The 15750-nt window shown below is 38.4% G+C and overlaps 1 protein-coding gene across 2 annotated transcripts in view; it reads left to right on the top strand.

Annotated features, from left to right (window-relative positions):
* Positions 1–15750, top strand: part of LOC311285925 (MSL complex subunit 3-like) — a 256522-nt gene that overhangs the window by 44633 nt on the left and 196139 nt on the right. For both annotated transcript variants that reach the window (XM_084401803.1, XM_084401804.1), the window contains exons 6-7: positions 5754–5882; positions 6490–6650. In XM_084401803.1, coding sequence (XP_084257929.1) covers positions 5754–5882; positions 6490–6650 — 290 coding nt within the window. The remainder of the gene's footprint in view (positions 1–5753; positions 5883–6489; positions 6651–15750) is intronic.

Genomic DNA, 15750 nt, shown 5'->3' with positions numbered 1-15750 from the left:
CCTCACCACTTTGAAACATCTCGCGGCACGAATACCAATACAAATAAACAAAACATCTCCTGTTAACTAGCAGAGCATTCATTTCGTTCGTTTTTTTTTTTGGCGATCTAGCGCTGAAATGTTTTGTTTTTTAAATCAAGTGATCAAAGTGCTCGTTGCCGCTGCGATCGAGAAGGGTCTTGTAAATCGTGCTGAGGTATTATTAATTCGTGGCCACTAAACAATTCACCTGAATATTCACCAATTCACACAAAAAAAAAAAAGGAATAAAAAGCTGTAGCCTACGAGAATAGTCGGCCTTCACTGAAGAGCTATCTTCACAGGTAAGAAAAACAGTTTAATAATTATTATTAATTCGTGGCTACGAAATAATTCACCTGAATATTCACCAATTCACAAAAAATAGGTCTTTAGCATTCACTAATTAATAGTATCAAACTGTTTTTGGCCACGTTGCAATTCGTTAAATCAAAATGAGGGAGGGAATTAGTTCAACGTGTCCACGATTTATTAAAACGAGGGAACAAATAAGTCGTCGTAACAACTAATTATTTAGATCAGTGGACAGGGCGCATAGAACAAACAGTGAGAGAGCCCCGGCCGCGCGCGCGCGCACTCTCACCGCCTTCAAACAACACGAGCGCTGCATTGCTCTCTCTCCCTCGCGCATATCAACACAATAGTAAAAGGTCTGAAGACCCATTGTGTTTTATAGATTAGTAGTTTGTTCATATAAAGTGTTTGATTAGCAAGTACATGTTTAGGAAATGCATAATACAAATTGTATGGGTTAATGTAACGGTAAACGGACTCTGCGGGTAAAACTGTTGTGATGAAACTGCGCATGCGCGGGGTAAAACTGCTGGGGTAAAGCTGTGGCTCTGCGGCTCTGCAGACAGATATTATTGTGCTGCGATCAGTGGCGCGGATACTATGTTTGTTTCTGGCTCGCGCACAGCCTTCACTCTCGGACGCGCGCTTTCTTTGCCCGCTTCATATTAGAAAACTGGTCTAGCGGTCTCTGGTGGTGCAAAAATGTATTACAACTAAATTCAATGCACGCCATTGACGCCACTTAACCGAGCAAAATGTTTCACTCGGTTACGCAATTTTTAACGGTTAATCGGTTAACCATGGACACCCCTACTCAGATGTCTATTTCATATCTATTAGACGTAGTAATCTGCAATTCTTATAGAAGATTTTCTTGCCAGATATTAAATAGACATTTAGTAAAATGTATTTAAGATGTATATGGTTTAAAATGTATGCAAATCCACTTTGGAGACGTATGTGTCCTTACTGGAGCTCCTCTGTTAGCTATACATAATAAAATGTGATTTACAGCAAAATCACAAATTTACCATATATAGCGTCTTTACACCTTTAACAATTCAACAGTTTACTCTACAGTAGTTCAACACATGCGATCATTTGATTTGTAGTACTCACATTTGAAAACACTCTCGTCCGTCATCCTTTCCGTCATGTTCGAGTACGACATATCCTTCTTCTTCTTTTTTATGACGTATCCTCTCGCGTGGCCTCCTGGGATAGAAGAGTATCCATCGGTTGAGCACTCAAAAATCTGGGCGGAAGCAGTAAGCCATCCGGGAACTTCTCGCCTACTCTTTTATGAATACTGATGTTTTGAACGTACTGCTTCCTTCACGTACTGTTTTCGCCTACTATATAGTAGGAAAGTAGGCATATTCGAACACACTTAAGTCCGAATCTCGCGATAATTAGTACGTCACCCAGGTAATTCTCGCCTACTCTTTTGGATTCGTACATACTTTTTCGCTCGCCTACTCTTTTTCCCATACTAAATAGTAGGGAAGTATGCGGTTTCGAACGCAGCCCATGTCTGAAGTTCATCACGGTAAACTTAAACTCAAAATAGAAACAAATATAAGTAACATATACAACGTAACTAATTTGTGTGCACTTCAAATCAGTAACAATGTATAGAAAAATGTGTTGTAAATGTAAACGTATGAAAACCTAACAATAAAGAATTAATTATATATATAAAGTTTAAATAAAGATTATTCTTAAATACATGTCCTTCGTGTAAATGCATGTGTGTGCGTGCGTGTGTGTGTGTGTGTGTGTGTGTGTGTGTGTTGATACATACACATTACCGCTCTTGTGCGGCCACCACTCGGGCCGTCACAAACCAGTTCTCGGTTTCCAACCCTATGTGTGTGTTTTACATTTTTACAAGATGTAATACAAGTCTTAGATGTCCCCAGAATTTGTCTGTGAAGTTTCAGCTCAATATACCCCACAGATAATTTATTATACCATGCTCAAAATGCCCTTTTTTGTGTGGAAGTGAAAACGCACTGTTCTCATATGTGTATCTTTAAATGCAAATAAGCTGCTGCTCTCCGCTCCCCTTTCCAGAAGAGGGCTATGCCTTTACAGCTCGTGCTTTGGATACTCCGGCAACAACAAAACAGGAGAAACAGTATGGAGCCGTCTCTACTGAACACGTTTTTGCACTCCCCTGCACTGCTTTGATCATTTTGTATGCAGGGTACCCGCGGGGTCTTAAAAGCATTGAAAAAGTCTTAAATTTGATCATCTCAAATTAAGGCCTTAAAAGCCTTGAATTTGGTATACAAAGTCTTGGATTTCGTTACAAAGGTCTTAATTTTTGTTTTGCCTTTTCTATGATTAAGTTCATACCGTAACAAAATGAACTGTTACTAATGTAGACTAATAAAAAATTTGTCGCGTAACGTTGAGTTCACCTCGCGCTCCACGTCATAGAAGAACGCGCGAAAGCGTGCGCACCCGTTACGATGGTTACTAAGCAGAGCTTTTCTGTTAAAAGAACCTTCCACGCGCGCTCTCTCTACGTTGTTGAAGCGCGGATGATCTGAAAACACAGACAAGCTGGAGTTCAGCGATCTTCATTTGAGAAGTTCTGTCATGAGCCGCTTGCGCTGTTTGTGCGACTAAATCTGCGATCAAAATGCAGGCTAATATACAGCAGTGTTTTTAATGTTGATCATTATGCGAGCAAAAATGCAATGTTTCCCGACTATCCACAAGATTTCAAATGTGACATTGATTTTATACAACAGTAAAAAAAAAAAAAAAAAACAGTTTTAAACAGTATTGTCAGGCTTATTGCTCTATTTTGCAACATAATCTGTGGCTTTGACAAAGACAGTGAGTTACCGCCACCTACTGGCGATTTTAATATCATATTTGTATTAATATTACACTTTTTTTAACATTGCATATTTATTGAACATTGTTTTATTTAAAGCATTATTTCTTTTTTAAAGGTATTATAAAGGTGAAAAATGAAATGGAAAAATCGATTAAATGGGGCAAATATTGTCCCTTAATGGAAAGATGTGACTGCAGTCTAAGTGGAAGAGAGGGGGTACGGCACTCTAAAATTGAGAACTAAGGAAAAGGGATATGTAGAATTGCACAAGTGCTACTGCTAAAGAGTGCAATGTCAATACAGCCTGTTAGCTTCATTTTAATTTCTCATAAGCTTAATTGAATTGGCCTAGAGAGAATAATTATGACATTTTCTGAATAAAGACTACATATAAAATAGCTACCAAAATTAAAGTAACTGCAGTTTGACTAAAAGTAATGACTAAAAGTTGAAATGCAAACACATTTCGTCAACTAAAACTATGAAAGGCAGAATGACTCAAATGTGACTAAGACCAATAAGCATTTTCGTCTGAAGACTAAGACTAAATCAAAAATGGCTGCCAAAATTAACATTGGCCTACACACGTGCGCGCTACAACGCTACTGCGTATGTATTAAATATGACTGATCATTTAAATAAAATGTTTTATTTAATTCAAGTAGTCTACTTGTACATAATTATTTTTTAGGGTTTAAAATGTATACAGATTTGACATTTTCCCCTCATACTTCTGTCGGAATTGGTACGAAGTTGGCATTGAATTTCATTTGAAATGGTATTAAAAAGGTCTTAAAAAGCCTTGAATTTAAGTTGGAGGATCCTGGGGGTACCTAATCTGTAGCCCCGCCTTAGCTCTGAACGCGCGTCTATATCGCTTCAAACACTCACTTTATCATTATACGCGCGCGGCGCGTCCTATTCGCTTTGGACGCGCGAATGGATTCAAACTGTTCAAGCTAGACGCGATAGACGCGAATTTGATGCTCTATTCGCGTTTGGTGTTAACGCAGCAAAATGAACAGGCTGCGATGTCAAGATTGCAGTGCTGGAGTGTGTGTGTATGTGTGTGTCAGAGAGATAGAGGCACGGGTGCGATCGAACAGTGGAAACATAAAAATATACTCCGTCATTTTGTTCATACAGGACATCATTAAAACTGCAAAGTGTTTAGCCTACTTATATTTGTGTAAAACACAACATTGTGCTTTTGTCAAACTGTAAACTCTTGTCAAACTGTAACCTACAACTGTCACCCAACCAAAATATCACACACGCGCGCACACACACACACACACACACACACACACACACACACGCTGTTTAAAAGCATCTTTTGGACATTCATCATATTGCACTGGTTTTCATTTCTTGTCCTAAAACAGAGCACTAATCTGTTTATTTTTAAGTTCTACATTGATTAAAAAAGAAAATCAAATGTGTTTTTAATGGTAGTATTATTTTAAACAGAAATAAAATATTTATAATTCAGATGAGAATAACGTTAAAGTTAATTAAAATTTTAAGGAAACAAATATATTGATCTGAAATATAGCCAATTAATTTTAAATTCATTCAGGTACAATTACCAAACATATCTCAAGGTCTTTTGAATAAAGGGAGGCAGTCTTTGTTCTCCATTTGAGTGAGATGTTTTTATGTGGCTGATTGAGCAAAGTGCTTCCATATATTTTATTATTAGTAGTATTAGTTCAAGAATAAAATAAAAAAATCGGATTGATATCGGTATCGGCAAATAGCCAAAGCTGCGGCATCGGTATCGTATCGGAAGTGAAAAAGTGGTATCGGGACATCCCTACTCTTATCTTCCGATCATGGTTGTATCTCTCTATTAGTGTTACTCGATCTTTGTGCTGCATTTGATACTATTGACCACAACATTCTTTTAAATAGACTCGAAAATGATGTTGGCATTAGTGGAATTGCATTAACATGGTTTAAATCTGACCGTTATCAGTTTGTAGCAGTAAATGAAGAGATGTCTTATCGATCACAAGTTCAATACATAGTACTACAAGGCTCAGTACTAGGACCGATGCTGTTCACTCTGTACATGCTACCCTTGGGAGGTATCACTAGGAAGCATGGCATTAGTTTTCACTGTTATGCTGATGATACTCAGCTCTATATTTCTTCACGCCCTGACGAAATGATGATTTCTTGGGAAAACTGGATACGCGTTTGTACATATATCAAGTGATTATATATAGAGGGTGTAGAATTAGGATGCCCTGTTTAGGAAAAGGGTACATTTGTCTGTCAGAGTGAATTTAGAGTGAGACACTACATTCCTTTTGAGTTATAAACCAACCAGTCTTATTGTGATGATTTGTCTTTTGTTACCCTGGTAACCAGGGGCCTGTTCTGCCCTTTTGGGGGGTTTTCGCTAGGGGCTTGCTGGATCATTAATAAAATATAATGAATAATTGTCCGTCTAATTGGTCAAGACACTACTTTATGTTTATTATTTGTAATCTGAATTTGCATGACTTGGAACATGGAATTACACATGCTCTTCTAACCTTAATACTATGCTTTTACACAGAGGGAAGAGCAAGAGCCGCAGACCAAAAGGGAGAGTGAAGACAAGAGTATCACTATAAATATTGACATCCCTGATGTGCTCAAGAAGAAGCTGGAGGATGACTGTTACTATATCAACAAAAGAAAGAAGGTATGCATGTTACTCCTTAGGTAACATGTACATAAAAGAGCATGATTCAATGCAAACCAGAATAGGGCTGTGCGATATGGACCGAAAAAAACTATCACAATTTCTTTGATCAATTTTGCGATTTCGATTTGAATCACAATTTTGACACGCACAGACACACTTTACATTCATAAATGCATTCAGTGTGAATTTAAAACATATTTCCAAAGGAAACCAATTAGAGCTTTATCAAAAAGCTGTAACATGTCTCTAAAACAGACATGAGACACGCTGTCTGAGAGTCAGAGTGCTCTTCACTAACACGCTGTGCATATATTTATTTAATTAAAAATCGCAGCCTTTGCGATTTCATAATCGCACTAAGCCAAATCGCGATTTCGGTTCGATTTCGATTAATCGTGCAGCCCTTTACCAGAACTTGATTTAATGTCTCAAATTAATATGATTAAAATGGAAACACCACAGCATCTCTCTTGGTCTACCAATAAGTTCAGATTTACTTTGGTTTCTTGACCTTAAAGCTTAACATTTTCAAAATTAGTCTCCTTTTAAGGGCATTGTCTAATGTTAATAAAATTATTATTTAATTTTGTTTCATTGACAACAGCTGGTGAAGCTTCCATGCCTGATGAATGTAGTAAACATTCTGGAGTCCTATGTGAAACACTTCACCCTAAATGCAGCTTTCTCAGCTAATGAGCGCTATCGGCACCCTCAGAGCTCGACGCAGACCAATATGAGCCTACACTATATGCCACCTGAGAGGAAGTAAGTTGTAGCCATTTTAAAAAATAAATAATTATTTGTCATATACATAATGGTACACTCGTCATCCATCCAGGCTTCGGCTCCCTGCTTTTGGCCTGAGACAATGGGATAGATTCCAGATTTCCCACAATCCTACATATGACAAGTGATTTACAGGGTTTGTTCAGAAATTTGAAAATGCTTGATTTAAACTGTTATGTTTTCAGGTTTTGAAATGTGCTGGAATTTTGAATATAGAATCCAATATTGTAAAAAAAAAAAAAAAAAAAAAAAAAAAAACCTTTTTATTAAAAAACAAATCATGAATCATTTCATATTGTGAACATTGCTTTATTGCCGCACAAGTAAAACTTGAAAGTGCTGGAGAAATGCTTGAATTTCACTCTGTAGGTACTAGGGCTGTGCGATATAGCAAAAAAAATGATCATGATATAATGTTTCATATCGTTCGGTATCGATAATTATTGACATTTTTATAACCTTTTTTTTTATAAAGAAGAAAAGTTTGAATTTAAAATGCTTTTTTTTAATCCACATTATTAAGGCAAACAACAAATTATATTAGTTTTAGCAGTCAAAAACAAATAATAAAATGTATACAAAATTATCTTCTTTATGTCTTATATTAAGATAAAGTAAGTGTTAAAGAAACTCGAACTGTGTGCAGTGTAAAAGTGTAAACGTTGAACAATCAAGGCAAACTTTGAGGTAGATCAAAATATGTAATAAGCAGGGGTGTAATGGTTCACAAAATTCACGATTCGATTCAATACGACATAGCGGTGTCACGGTTTGGTACGTTTTCGATACAGCAAAAAGAAAGAAATGGCAGAGAAATTTCCTTGATTTTTAAAAATATATATATTTATTAAAAGAGAATTTTTTTTTAAATAAGTGAGAGTTTTCCTATATCTTGAAACTTTTAGTTTTATAAAAGGGGATATTCTTTGAAGGATGAACACATTTTTCAGAGTTTTGAAGTGCTGGAAAAAGATGTGAGACGTACTTGAAAGCATTTTACTATTTCTGCCAAACTTCCATGGTTACATTTGGTAATACTACATTAAATCTATGGTGAATGTTGCTGATCTGTGGACTTAAAGCCTAAAACTATAGTTCCAGGGACGTGCACAGGAATTTTGAGGGGCAGTTGCTCTGACCTGAAAAAAGGGCAACCCCCCCCCCCCCCCCCCCCCCAAAATGGCTATATGAAGGACTGAGAATAACAGGGTCTTTATTAAAATATATAGCCTATACACAAAGAAGTAAAACACTGAAATACAGCACTCAGTCACCTTAACTACTACTAATAATAACACCGATTTTATCAATATTAATGCCACTGACGATTCTGATTATCGATCTGATTCTTTAACGATTCTTCTTGATAGCACTGTGTGGAAAAATGTAGTCATATGCTTTTCACAAAAAAAAAAGTGGTTTTATTTATTTTAAAGCTTAAGCTTGAGTAAGCAAACTGTACTTTTTATGTAATTTATGTAATAAATAGAACCTTATTGTAAAGTGTTACTGATTAGTTATACACCGATTCAGACGTCTCCTGAGTTCACTGTTGGAAAGATCAGTTGTTTTAACCATTCATTAAAATGAATCGGTTCAAAGGAGTCATTAGTTCGCGAATTGGACGTGTCATGCGCGTTGTGTGATTATCCCAGCAGTTAGGACATGGACACATCCAAGATTTGTGTCAACACAGAAAATATTTCATCACTGGATAGTTTTTTTCGTTTAATTAAAGTGTTGTTTTATGTCAGCTGAATGTCCGGAACGCTTTTCAGAGAAGATAAGGCAACTTATTTAGCACAATTCACACCCAGCGGTAATTAAAAAAAAAAAAAAAAAAAAAAATTCTCAGAATGCTCCACATGAAACTTTTGGTCTTCCGACCTTTTACCACCCTGTCGATTTATTTTGATTAATATGTGCGAGGGAGAGAGAGCAAGACAGCGCTTAGTTTGGAGATGGTGAAGTCTTGTTTACACTTTCGCCTGGCTCCAAAGAGAGAGAGTGCGCGCGCGACCGGATCTCTCTCTCTCTCTCTCTCTCTCTCTCTCTCTCTCTCTCTCTCTCTCTCTCTGCTCGTTCTTTCAGTTAAACATGCGCCCTGTCACAAGCGCAGCAGTTCATCTACATTACTCACCAATCAATCAGTAGTACATGACCATGCACTCGCACAAATGCGACCACATACAATTTTAACTCAGTCTGGAACCCTGATGATGATCGTTTGTTTGTTATACATCACAAACTCACTTTTTCCGACAACGTTGAGTCGTCTCACCCGACAACCGCGACAATCTAGGGCCGCTCATGCAGGCTCAGCGCAGGTGCCGGTCTCGTGCAGCGCTGGAGCCACGTAAACAGAGTTTGCCCTTCCCCTACTGACTTGCACTTTCGGTGCCCGAATGGAAGTGAATGAGGCTTTGCGATTATATATTTTTATTTATCTAGGCCTACGTGAAATTCTGCATCCATTTTTTTCCCCCTCGGAAGGGCAACGTGAGTCGAGAAGGGCATATGGGCAGTTGCCCGGGCAACCAGAGCAACCCCCCTGTGCACGTCCCTGTATAGTTCATTCATGGCACAATGTTTCTCCTGGTTTCCACATCAGCACTGTTTGATCCGTTAATAACAGAGAAATTTGAATGCTTCTCACTAGATCTCGCAGCGATGTTATTAATTCAGCGGCGAATTCAAATGCTTTCTTAACTGGATCTCTTCGCGCTGTGTAGTAATAGTGTCGCTTGATCAAGATCGGCTCGCGCTGCATTTACATTGGTCCAAACTGAAAAGCGGTCCGTAAAGCACAAAATGAGTAGCGCAGTTTCGTTCCACTTTCATTATGTCTGCCTATTGTTGTTGGGCAACCGAACCGAAAGCCTCGTACCGAACGGTTCAATACCAATACGTGTATCGTTACACCCCTAGGACGATACAAACCTCTAAAGCTGTAAGAGATATTGGGATGTCAAAGCGGTGACTCAACTGATCACGAGAGCAACGCAACCTGGCTGTTTAGATATTATTGGTTGTTTGCAAAAACAGTTGCAAAAACATCTGATAGGCACAGTAGGTGTCGGTATTGCACCTTAACGCTGGTTGCCACGTCATGTAACAAAGCAGACACACACAGCAATCAGCTGCTACTGCCGCGTTAAAGTATGTCATCGGATATGACAGACGAGACACTCTACCCGCAATTCAAGAAACTTTGCTCGCCAGTGTGGAAATTGTTTTGGATTCTGCCGAAAATTACTTGTTAATCAGCCCAGTCTGCAGAAAAGGGGGCAAACAAAGCCTCCGTTATCCTGCAGATTTGGCCACTCTACAGAGAGTAAGTTGTCATTATTTTGCTAGTCTTTAACCTGTTAACTGGTGATGTCTTTCTGTTTTATTATATTAACATCCCTCGGGGATTTTAGTCCAAAAGTGTGCATTTCGGATAAAAACACATGGATTATCGTGTTTACTTCAAATATATTTAGAGAGCGTATTATTCTATTTTTACCCAAAATAGGATGATGTGAGCATCATGGAGCGCTAAACTCTCACATGTAAACAAGTTTACCGATTCATATTAGAACTGCACCAACATTATATATTTTTAAATTAAAATTAAAAACGTATCTCTTCTCTGTAGCCTATAACTTGTGATGTCCCTTGTTGTCTGTTGTTGTTTTGTTTTATTTTTATTAATTATTTTTGGTTTTAGAACATTGTACAGCACATTGGTCAACTGGTTGTTTTTAATTGTGCTTTATAAATAAATTGAGATTGAGATGTAATTTATGTTTAATTCATACTCGACGCTGGAGGGCCTCACACAGAAAGTCCACAAGTGAGACTCATGATGAGCAATAAGTTCCAGGAAATCCTTCACTGTAGCTGAATAAAACGTAGATAGAGACATTGTGACTGATTAAGCATACAGAAAGTTAACATTGCGACAGCATTATGGATTATCTGTGTTCTTCAACCCATGGATAATGTATTTTTAAAATGCAATGCAAATTGACATAGCCTTTATCACTGTTTAAAATACTATAAAATATATATATATATTTTTTATGATTTCTATAGATATCATGATATACCACTATCGTGAATTCTTTTGGCCACTATAACAGTTTAGTGAACAATCTGATATCGTGAAAGGCCTAGTTCAGAGTATTGAACTGTAGCCTACATCGATTAATGTTTGCCCCGTGGTCTGTAGTGATTCAGTCCAGCTTCTTTTCATCGAGGGCCCACACAGAGACCTGTTTGCACACTTTCCCCTGAGATGCGACCATTGGAATCCCCCATGTTTATTAGGTCCTGTGCTAGGTCAATAAAACCTCTTCCCGCAACTCATTTAATGAGATATGTATTAGGCCTATATATATTAATTTACGATCAACCTTTTGTGAAGATGACTATTGCAGATTGGTCGAACTCAGCACAGGCTAGAGGTTCTGTATAGCAGATGCGACTTATTGGTCTGAATGACTACAGAGAACAACGCCTGATTCATAAAATTCACTTCCAAATGCAAAGGTGCAGTTTTGACTTGAATGAATTAATGAGGCATTTATATAGCACTTTCATATGCACTACTGTACACCCAAAGCGCTTTACAATGACACAGCGTGTCACTTGGATGATGCAACGGCAGCCACAGTACTACGGTGCCAGTGCGCTCACCACACACCAGCTACAGGTGGAGAGGAGAGAGTGATGGAGCCAATTCAATGGATGGGGATTATTAGGAGGCCATGATTGGCAAGGGCAAATGGATGGAATTTGGCCAGGACACCCGGGTTATACCCCTACTCTTTACAAGAAGTGCCATGGGATCTTTAATGACCACAGAGAGTTAGGGCCTCGGTTTAACGTCTCATCTGAAGGACTTGAAGTGTCTAAAACTGATTGTTTAAATTGAGAAAGTCATTCGTGCCTTTATTTTTTCAAGGCTTGATTATTGTAATTCTCTTTATATAGGATTCAGTCAGACAGCGTTGTCGCGTTTTCGGGTAGTCCAAAATGCAGCCGCTAGGATGCTGACTGGTACGTGAAAACGATAGCACATTTCCCTTCATTGGTTGCATGTACATTTCTGAATAGAATTTAGGCTTTTATTGTTTGTTTTTAAATCATTAAATGGGTTAGCGCCACCTCTGCATCGGCTGATAACTTTTTCTAATTGGCCGATGTGTTGGAATTGGGACTTTTATTTTGACGGCCGGCGCTGAGAACACCAGCGCCTGAGAAGAAACAGCAGTGCCTGATCACACCATTGTTGCCAACTTGCCGACTTTGTCGCTATTTTTAGCAACTTTTCAGACCCCTTTAGCGACAAATCTAGCGACTTTTTGGACAAACCTTAGCAACTTTCCAAATATCGCCAGTACTGCAAGCGTGAGGTCTTACTTCCCTGCTGCAGCCACATCTCTGTGTCTGCTCTGTTCATCAGTGAGCGGCTGAGAGGAGCAGCACATTCCGTTGACTGCATGCCAGCTGACATAGACATGAATGAGCTGCGTATGTGCACGCTGTGTTAGCAGGGACCAATCAGTGATCACATATCAGCTGCCTTCTCCTTTGTTTTTAATTCAAACCATTTAATTTGACTGTTTTTTTTTCCCTCAAACACACATACACATACAATACAAATACACATACAAAAACGCATATACGCAATATAAATTCAACTTTATTAAATATATGAACATAATATAAATATAAAAGGCGGATATATATACACAAGCAAATAAAAATAAAAATACATACAGCTAGAACATTACAAACATTTAAAATAGCAAACATGTCACACTCTAAGGTATATTTACAAAAGTACAGGAAAGAATGGGAGTTAATTCCTGAATTTAAGGGGTGGCTGAAGCCCTATGTGGGCAATGACACAAGGGCTTACTGTCTGTACTGCAAGACAGAATTTTGTGCCGAGTTGTCCGATGTTAAAAAGCATGCCTCAACTCAAAAGCACAATGAAAAGTCCAAGCCTTTCAATCAATCCAAGCAAAAAACTTTAACATTTGCTCCAAAAAATGCAGACTCTTGCAGACATGGAGAGGCAACCATGGCAATGGCGATTGCAGAGCATTGTTCCATTCTTTCTTGTGACCACATTGGTAAGGCATGCAAAGCTGCTTTTTCCGATTCTACTGCAGCCCAACATTTTCGGATGCACCGTACCAAGTGTACGGAAATGATAAATGGGGTGTTGGCCCCATATTTCATTAAAAAACTGGTGGCTGATATTGGTGACTCCAAATACAGCCTCCTCCTTGATGAGAGCACCGATGTAAGTGTCTCAAAATACCTCGGAATCGTGATTCTGTATTTTAGTGAGGAGACAGCAAATGTAGTGGCCACCTACCTAGGCCTTGTTGAACTGGAGGAAGGGGATGCTAGATCAATAGCCAGAGCAGTTCTAGCTTTTCTTGGGAAGTGTGGCCTCAAGGAGAAGAACTTGCTTGGCATTGGCACAGATAATGCATCTGTAATGACAGGAGTGTACAATGGTGTACACAAAATTCTTAGGGAGGAGGAAGGCTTACAACATCTTGTCCTTATCCTCTGTGTGTGTCATTCACTGCAGTTAGCTGTAAGCTCTGCCTCCAAAAACACACTTCCACGTAGTGTGGAATTTCTTGTTAGAGAAACATACAATTGGTTCTCTATTTCTCCAAAGCGCAGAGAGGCATACAAGGCTGTCTATCAAACAATAAACTGTGGGGAGAAGCCTTTGCTGATAACAAAGGTCTGTGCCACACGCTGGCTTTCCATAGAGCCTGCTGTGTCCAGAATCCTTGATCAGTGGGAGGAGCTAAAATTGCATTTCAGCCTTACCATGTCAAGTGAACACTGTTACATGGCAGATGTTCTACATTCCATGGCAGATGTTCTACATTCCATGTAGTGACCCACAGAACCTCTTGTATCTCACTTTTTACAAATCTATTATTAGTGAGGTGCAGTCCACTAAGGCTTTTGAGGAGGAACAGTCAGATCCGCTCAAGCTGCTTGACTGTTTAATGAGGCTAATAAAGTCTGTTTGCAGCAGGGTCATTAACCCAATGGCAAAAATGTATGTCCTAAAAGAATCAACAGATGGCCACATTTCTCCCAAGCCATACCTTGGCTATATATTTGAGTCCAAGGCAGCACAGGTAAACCTCTCTCCAGAGGAGGAGGACTGTGTTCGAAGGAGATGTGTGACCTACACCATCTCCTTAGCAAATGACCTGAGAGCGAGGCTTCCAGAAAATTTGGAGATACTGCAGCACATGTCTTTGTTCAGTGTGGGGGAGACACTAAACCACAACAAGAGCCTGACAGACATGGTCAAATTTGCAAATCTTTTAGGATATTTCCTGGACACAATTGATACAATTATTAATCAGTGGAGGTCTATTCACCGTCAGAAATGGGAGGAAACAACAAACACATTGGCATTCTGAGCTGAAGTTAAAAAGTACAGAGATTCAGCTGGCATAAACCCATATGAAGACTTGGCTTCTGCTGCAGTTTCTGTCCTCTCCCTCCCACACTCAAATGCTGAGGTAGAAAGGCTGTTCAGTCAAATGAGTGTCGTTAAAAACAAGCTGAGGAACAGCATGTCCCTGCAGACCCTCAGCTTTATTCTGTACATCAAATATGGTTTGAGGTTGGCTGGAGAAGCATGCTATGAGCACAAACTGCCTGATAAAGTGCTGCAGCTCTTTGGAACTTCAGCTGCTTATTCTTTTAAGTCCTGTCCAGGCTCATCCTCTGCATCCTATATCACCCCACAGGAGGAGAGCACTGAGGGTATGGATCTTGTGGATGAAGATGAATTCGGTCTCAACATTCTAATGATGTGATCTGGAATCAATCCAAGAAAAGTTGTTATTTTTTAAATGAAAAAATATTTTCCATTGTCTATGTACATAATTGTGGCACTCGTGTCTGCCAAATTATCACATATAAATGTGTAGTTCGGTTAAATTATCAGATAATAAAATTAGATTAGATTGACTGAATTGTGAGAATTTTTCTGTAAATATGCACATAGTTTGTAAATATGCACGTAGTTAGTTTGTAAATATGCAAAAATAAATAAAATTGATGTTGCAAATATGCACACAGTTTGTTTGTACATATGCACATAATTTGTAAATGTGCCCAGATTTTTTGGTAAAAATACACAGTTGATTTGTAAATGTGCACAGGTTTTTTTTTGTTGTTGTAAATATAAACACAGTTTTCTTGTAAATGTGCCCAGGTTTGCTTTTGTTTTTGTACATCTGCACATAATTTGTAAATGTGCAGTTTCTTTTTCTTTTTTTCTGTAAATATGCACACATAGTTTGTTTGTAAATATATGTAATTAATTCAACCTAAGGTTTACCTTCTAGGGGCAGATTATCCTTAACGTCTCTGACTGGAACTGAATATCATTGTTGTGGTTTATAGGCCTACGCTGTGAGAGAATAAGAAACACATTCTGTGGAATCTAATTGTCTCTGAGTTATCAATGTACATGTAAATTTAACTGATAATATCACAGCAGATATGCTGTCTTTAACTTACATGTATAGTGATTTTGTCCAACAACGTCGAGGTTACAAATCCGGAAATTTGTCAGTGCTGTGGAAGTAACTGCTGGTTAACATGTAACGTTAGCCTAAGTTCCGTTCCGTTGTCTAACAGAAAAGATGTAATTGAGAACAGCTTTACTGGACATTCGGCTATATACTTATATAAAAACAGTATGTGAGCACGGTTTAGGGGAGATAACCGTTATTATAAACTGAAGTACCGACAAATTAGGCAGAATGCAAATACGACGCAATGACGTCATTAATATGCTAATGACGCATGACGTCATCTGGAAACATTTAGCTACTTTTCGAGCAGGCTTTAGCTACTTTATTTATTGAAAATAGTTGGCAACACTGGATCACACAGCGCTCACTCACATTCTCCGTCTTCATTAGTTTACCATCTCTGTCAGTCATATCTAATACTTTGTTAGACAGAACTGGTAAACAAAGAAATTAAATGGTATGTGAAAAAGTAAAGCGTTTGCTTTTATATT

Source organism: Rutilus rutilus, assembly GCF_951802725.1.
Source record: "Rutilus rutilus genome assembly, chromosome: 2".
Lineage (NCBI taxonomy): Eukaryota > Metazoa > Chordata > Actinopteri > Cypriniformes > Leuciscidae > Rutilus > Rutilus rutilus.
The sequence above is the reverse complement of the archived record's forward strand: the minus strand, read 5'-3'. Positions and strand labels throughout refer to the sequence as shown.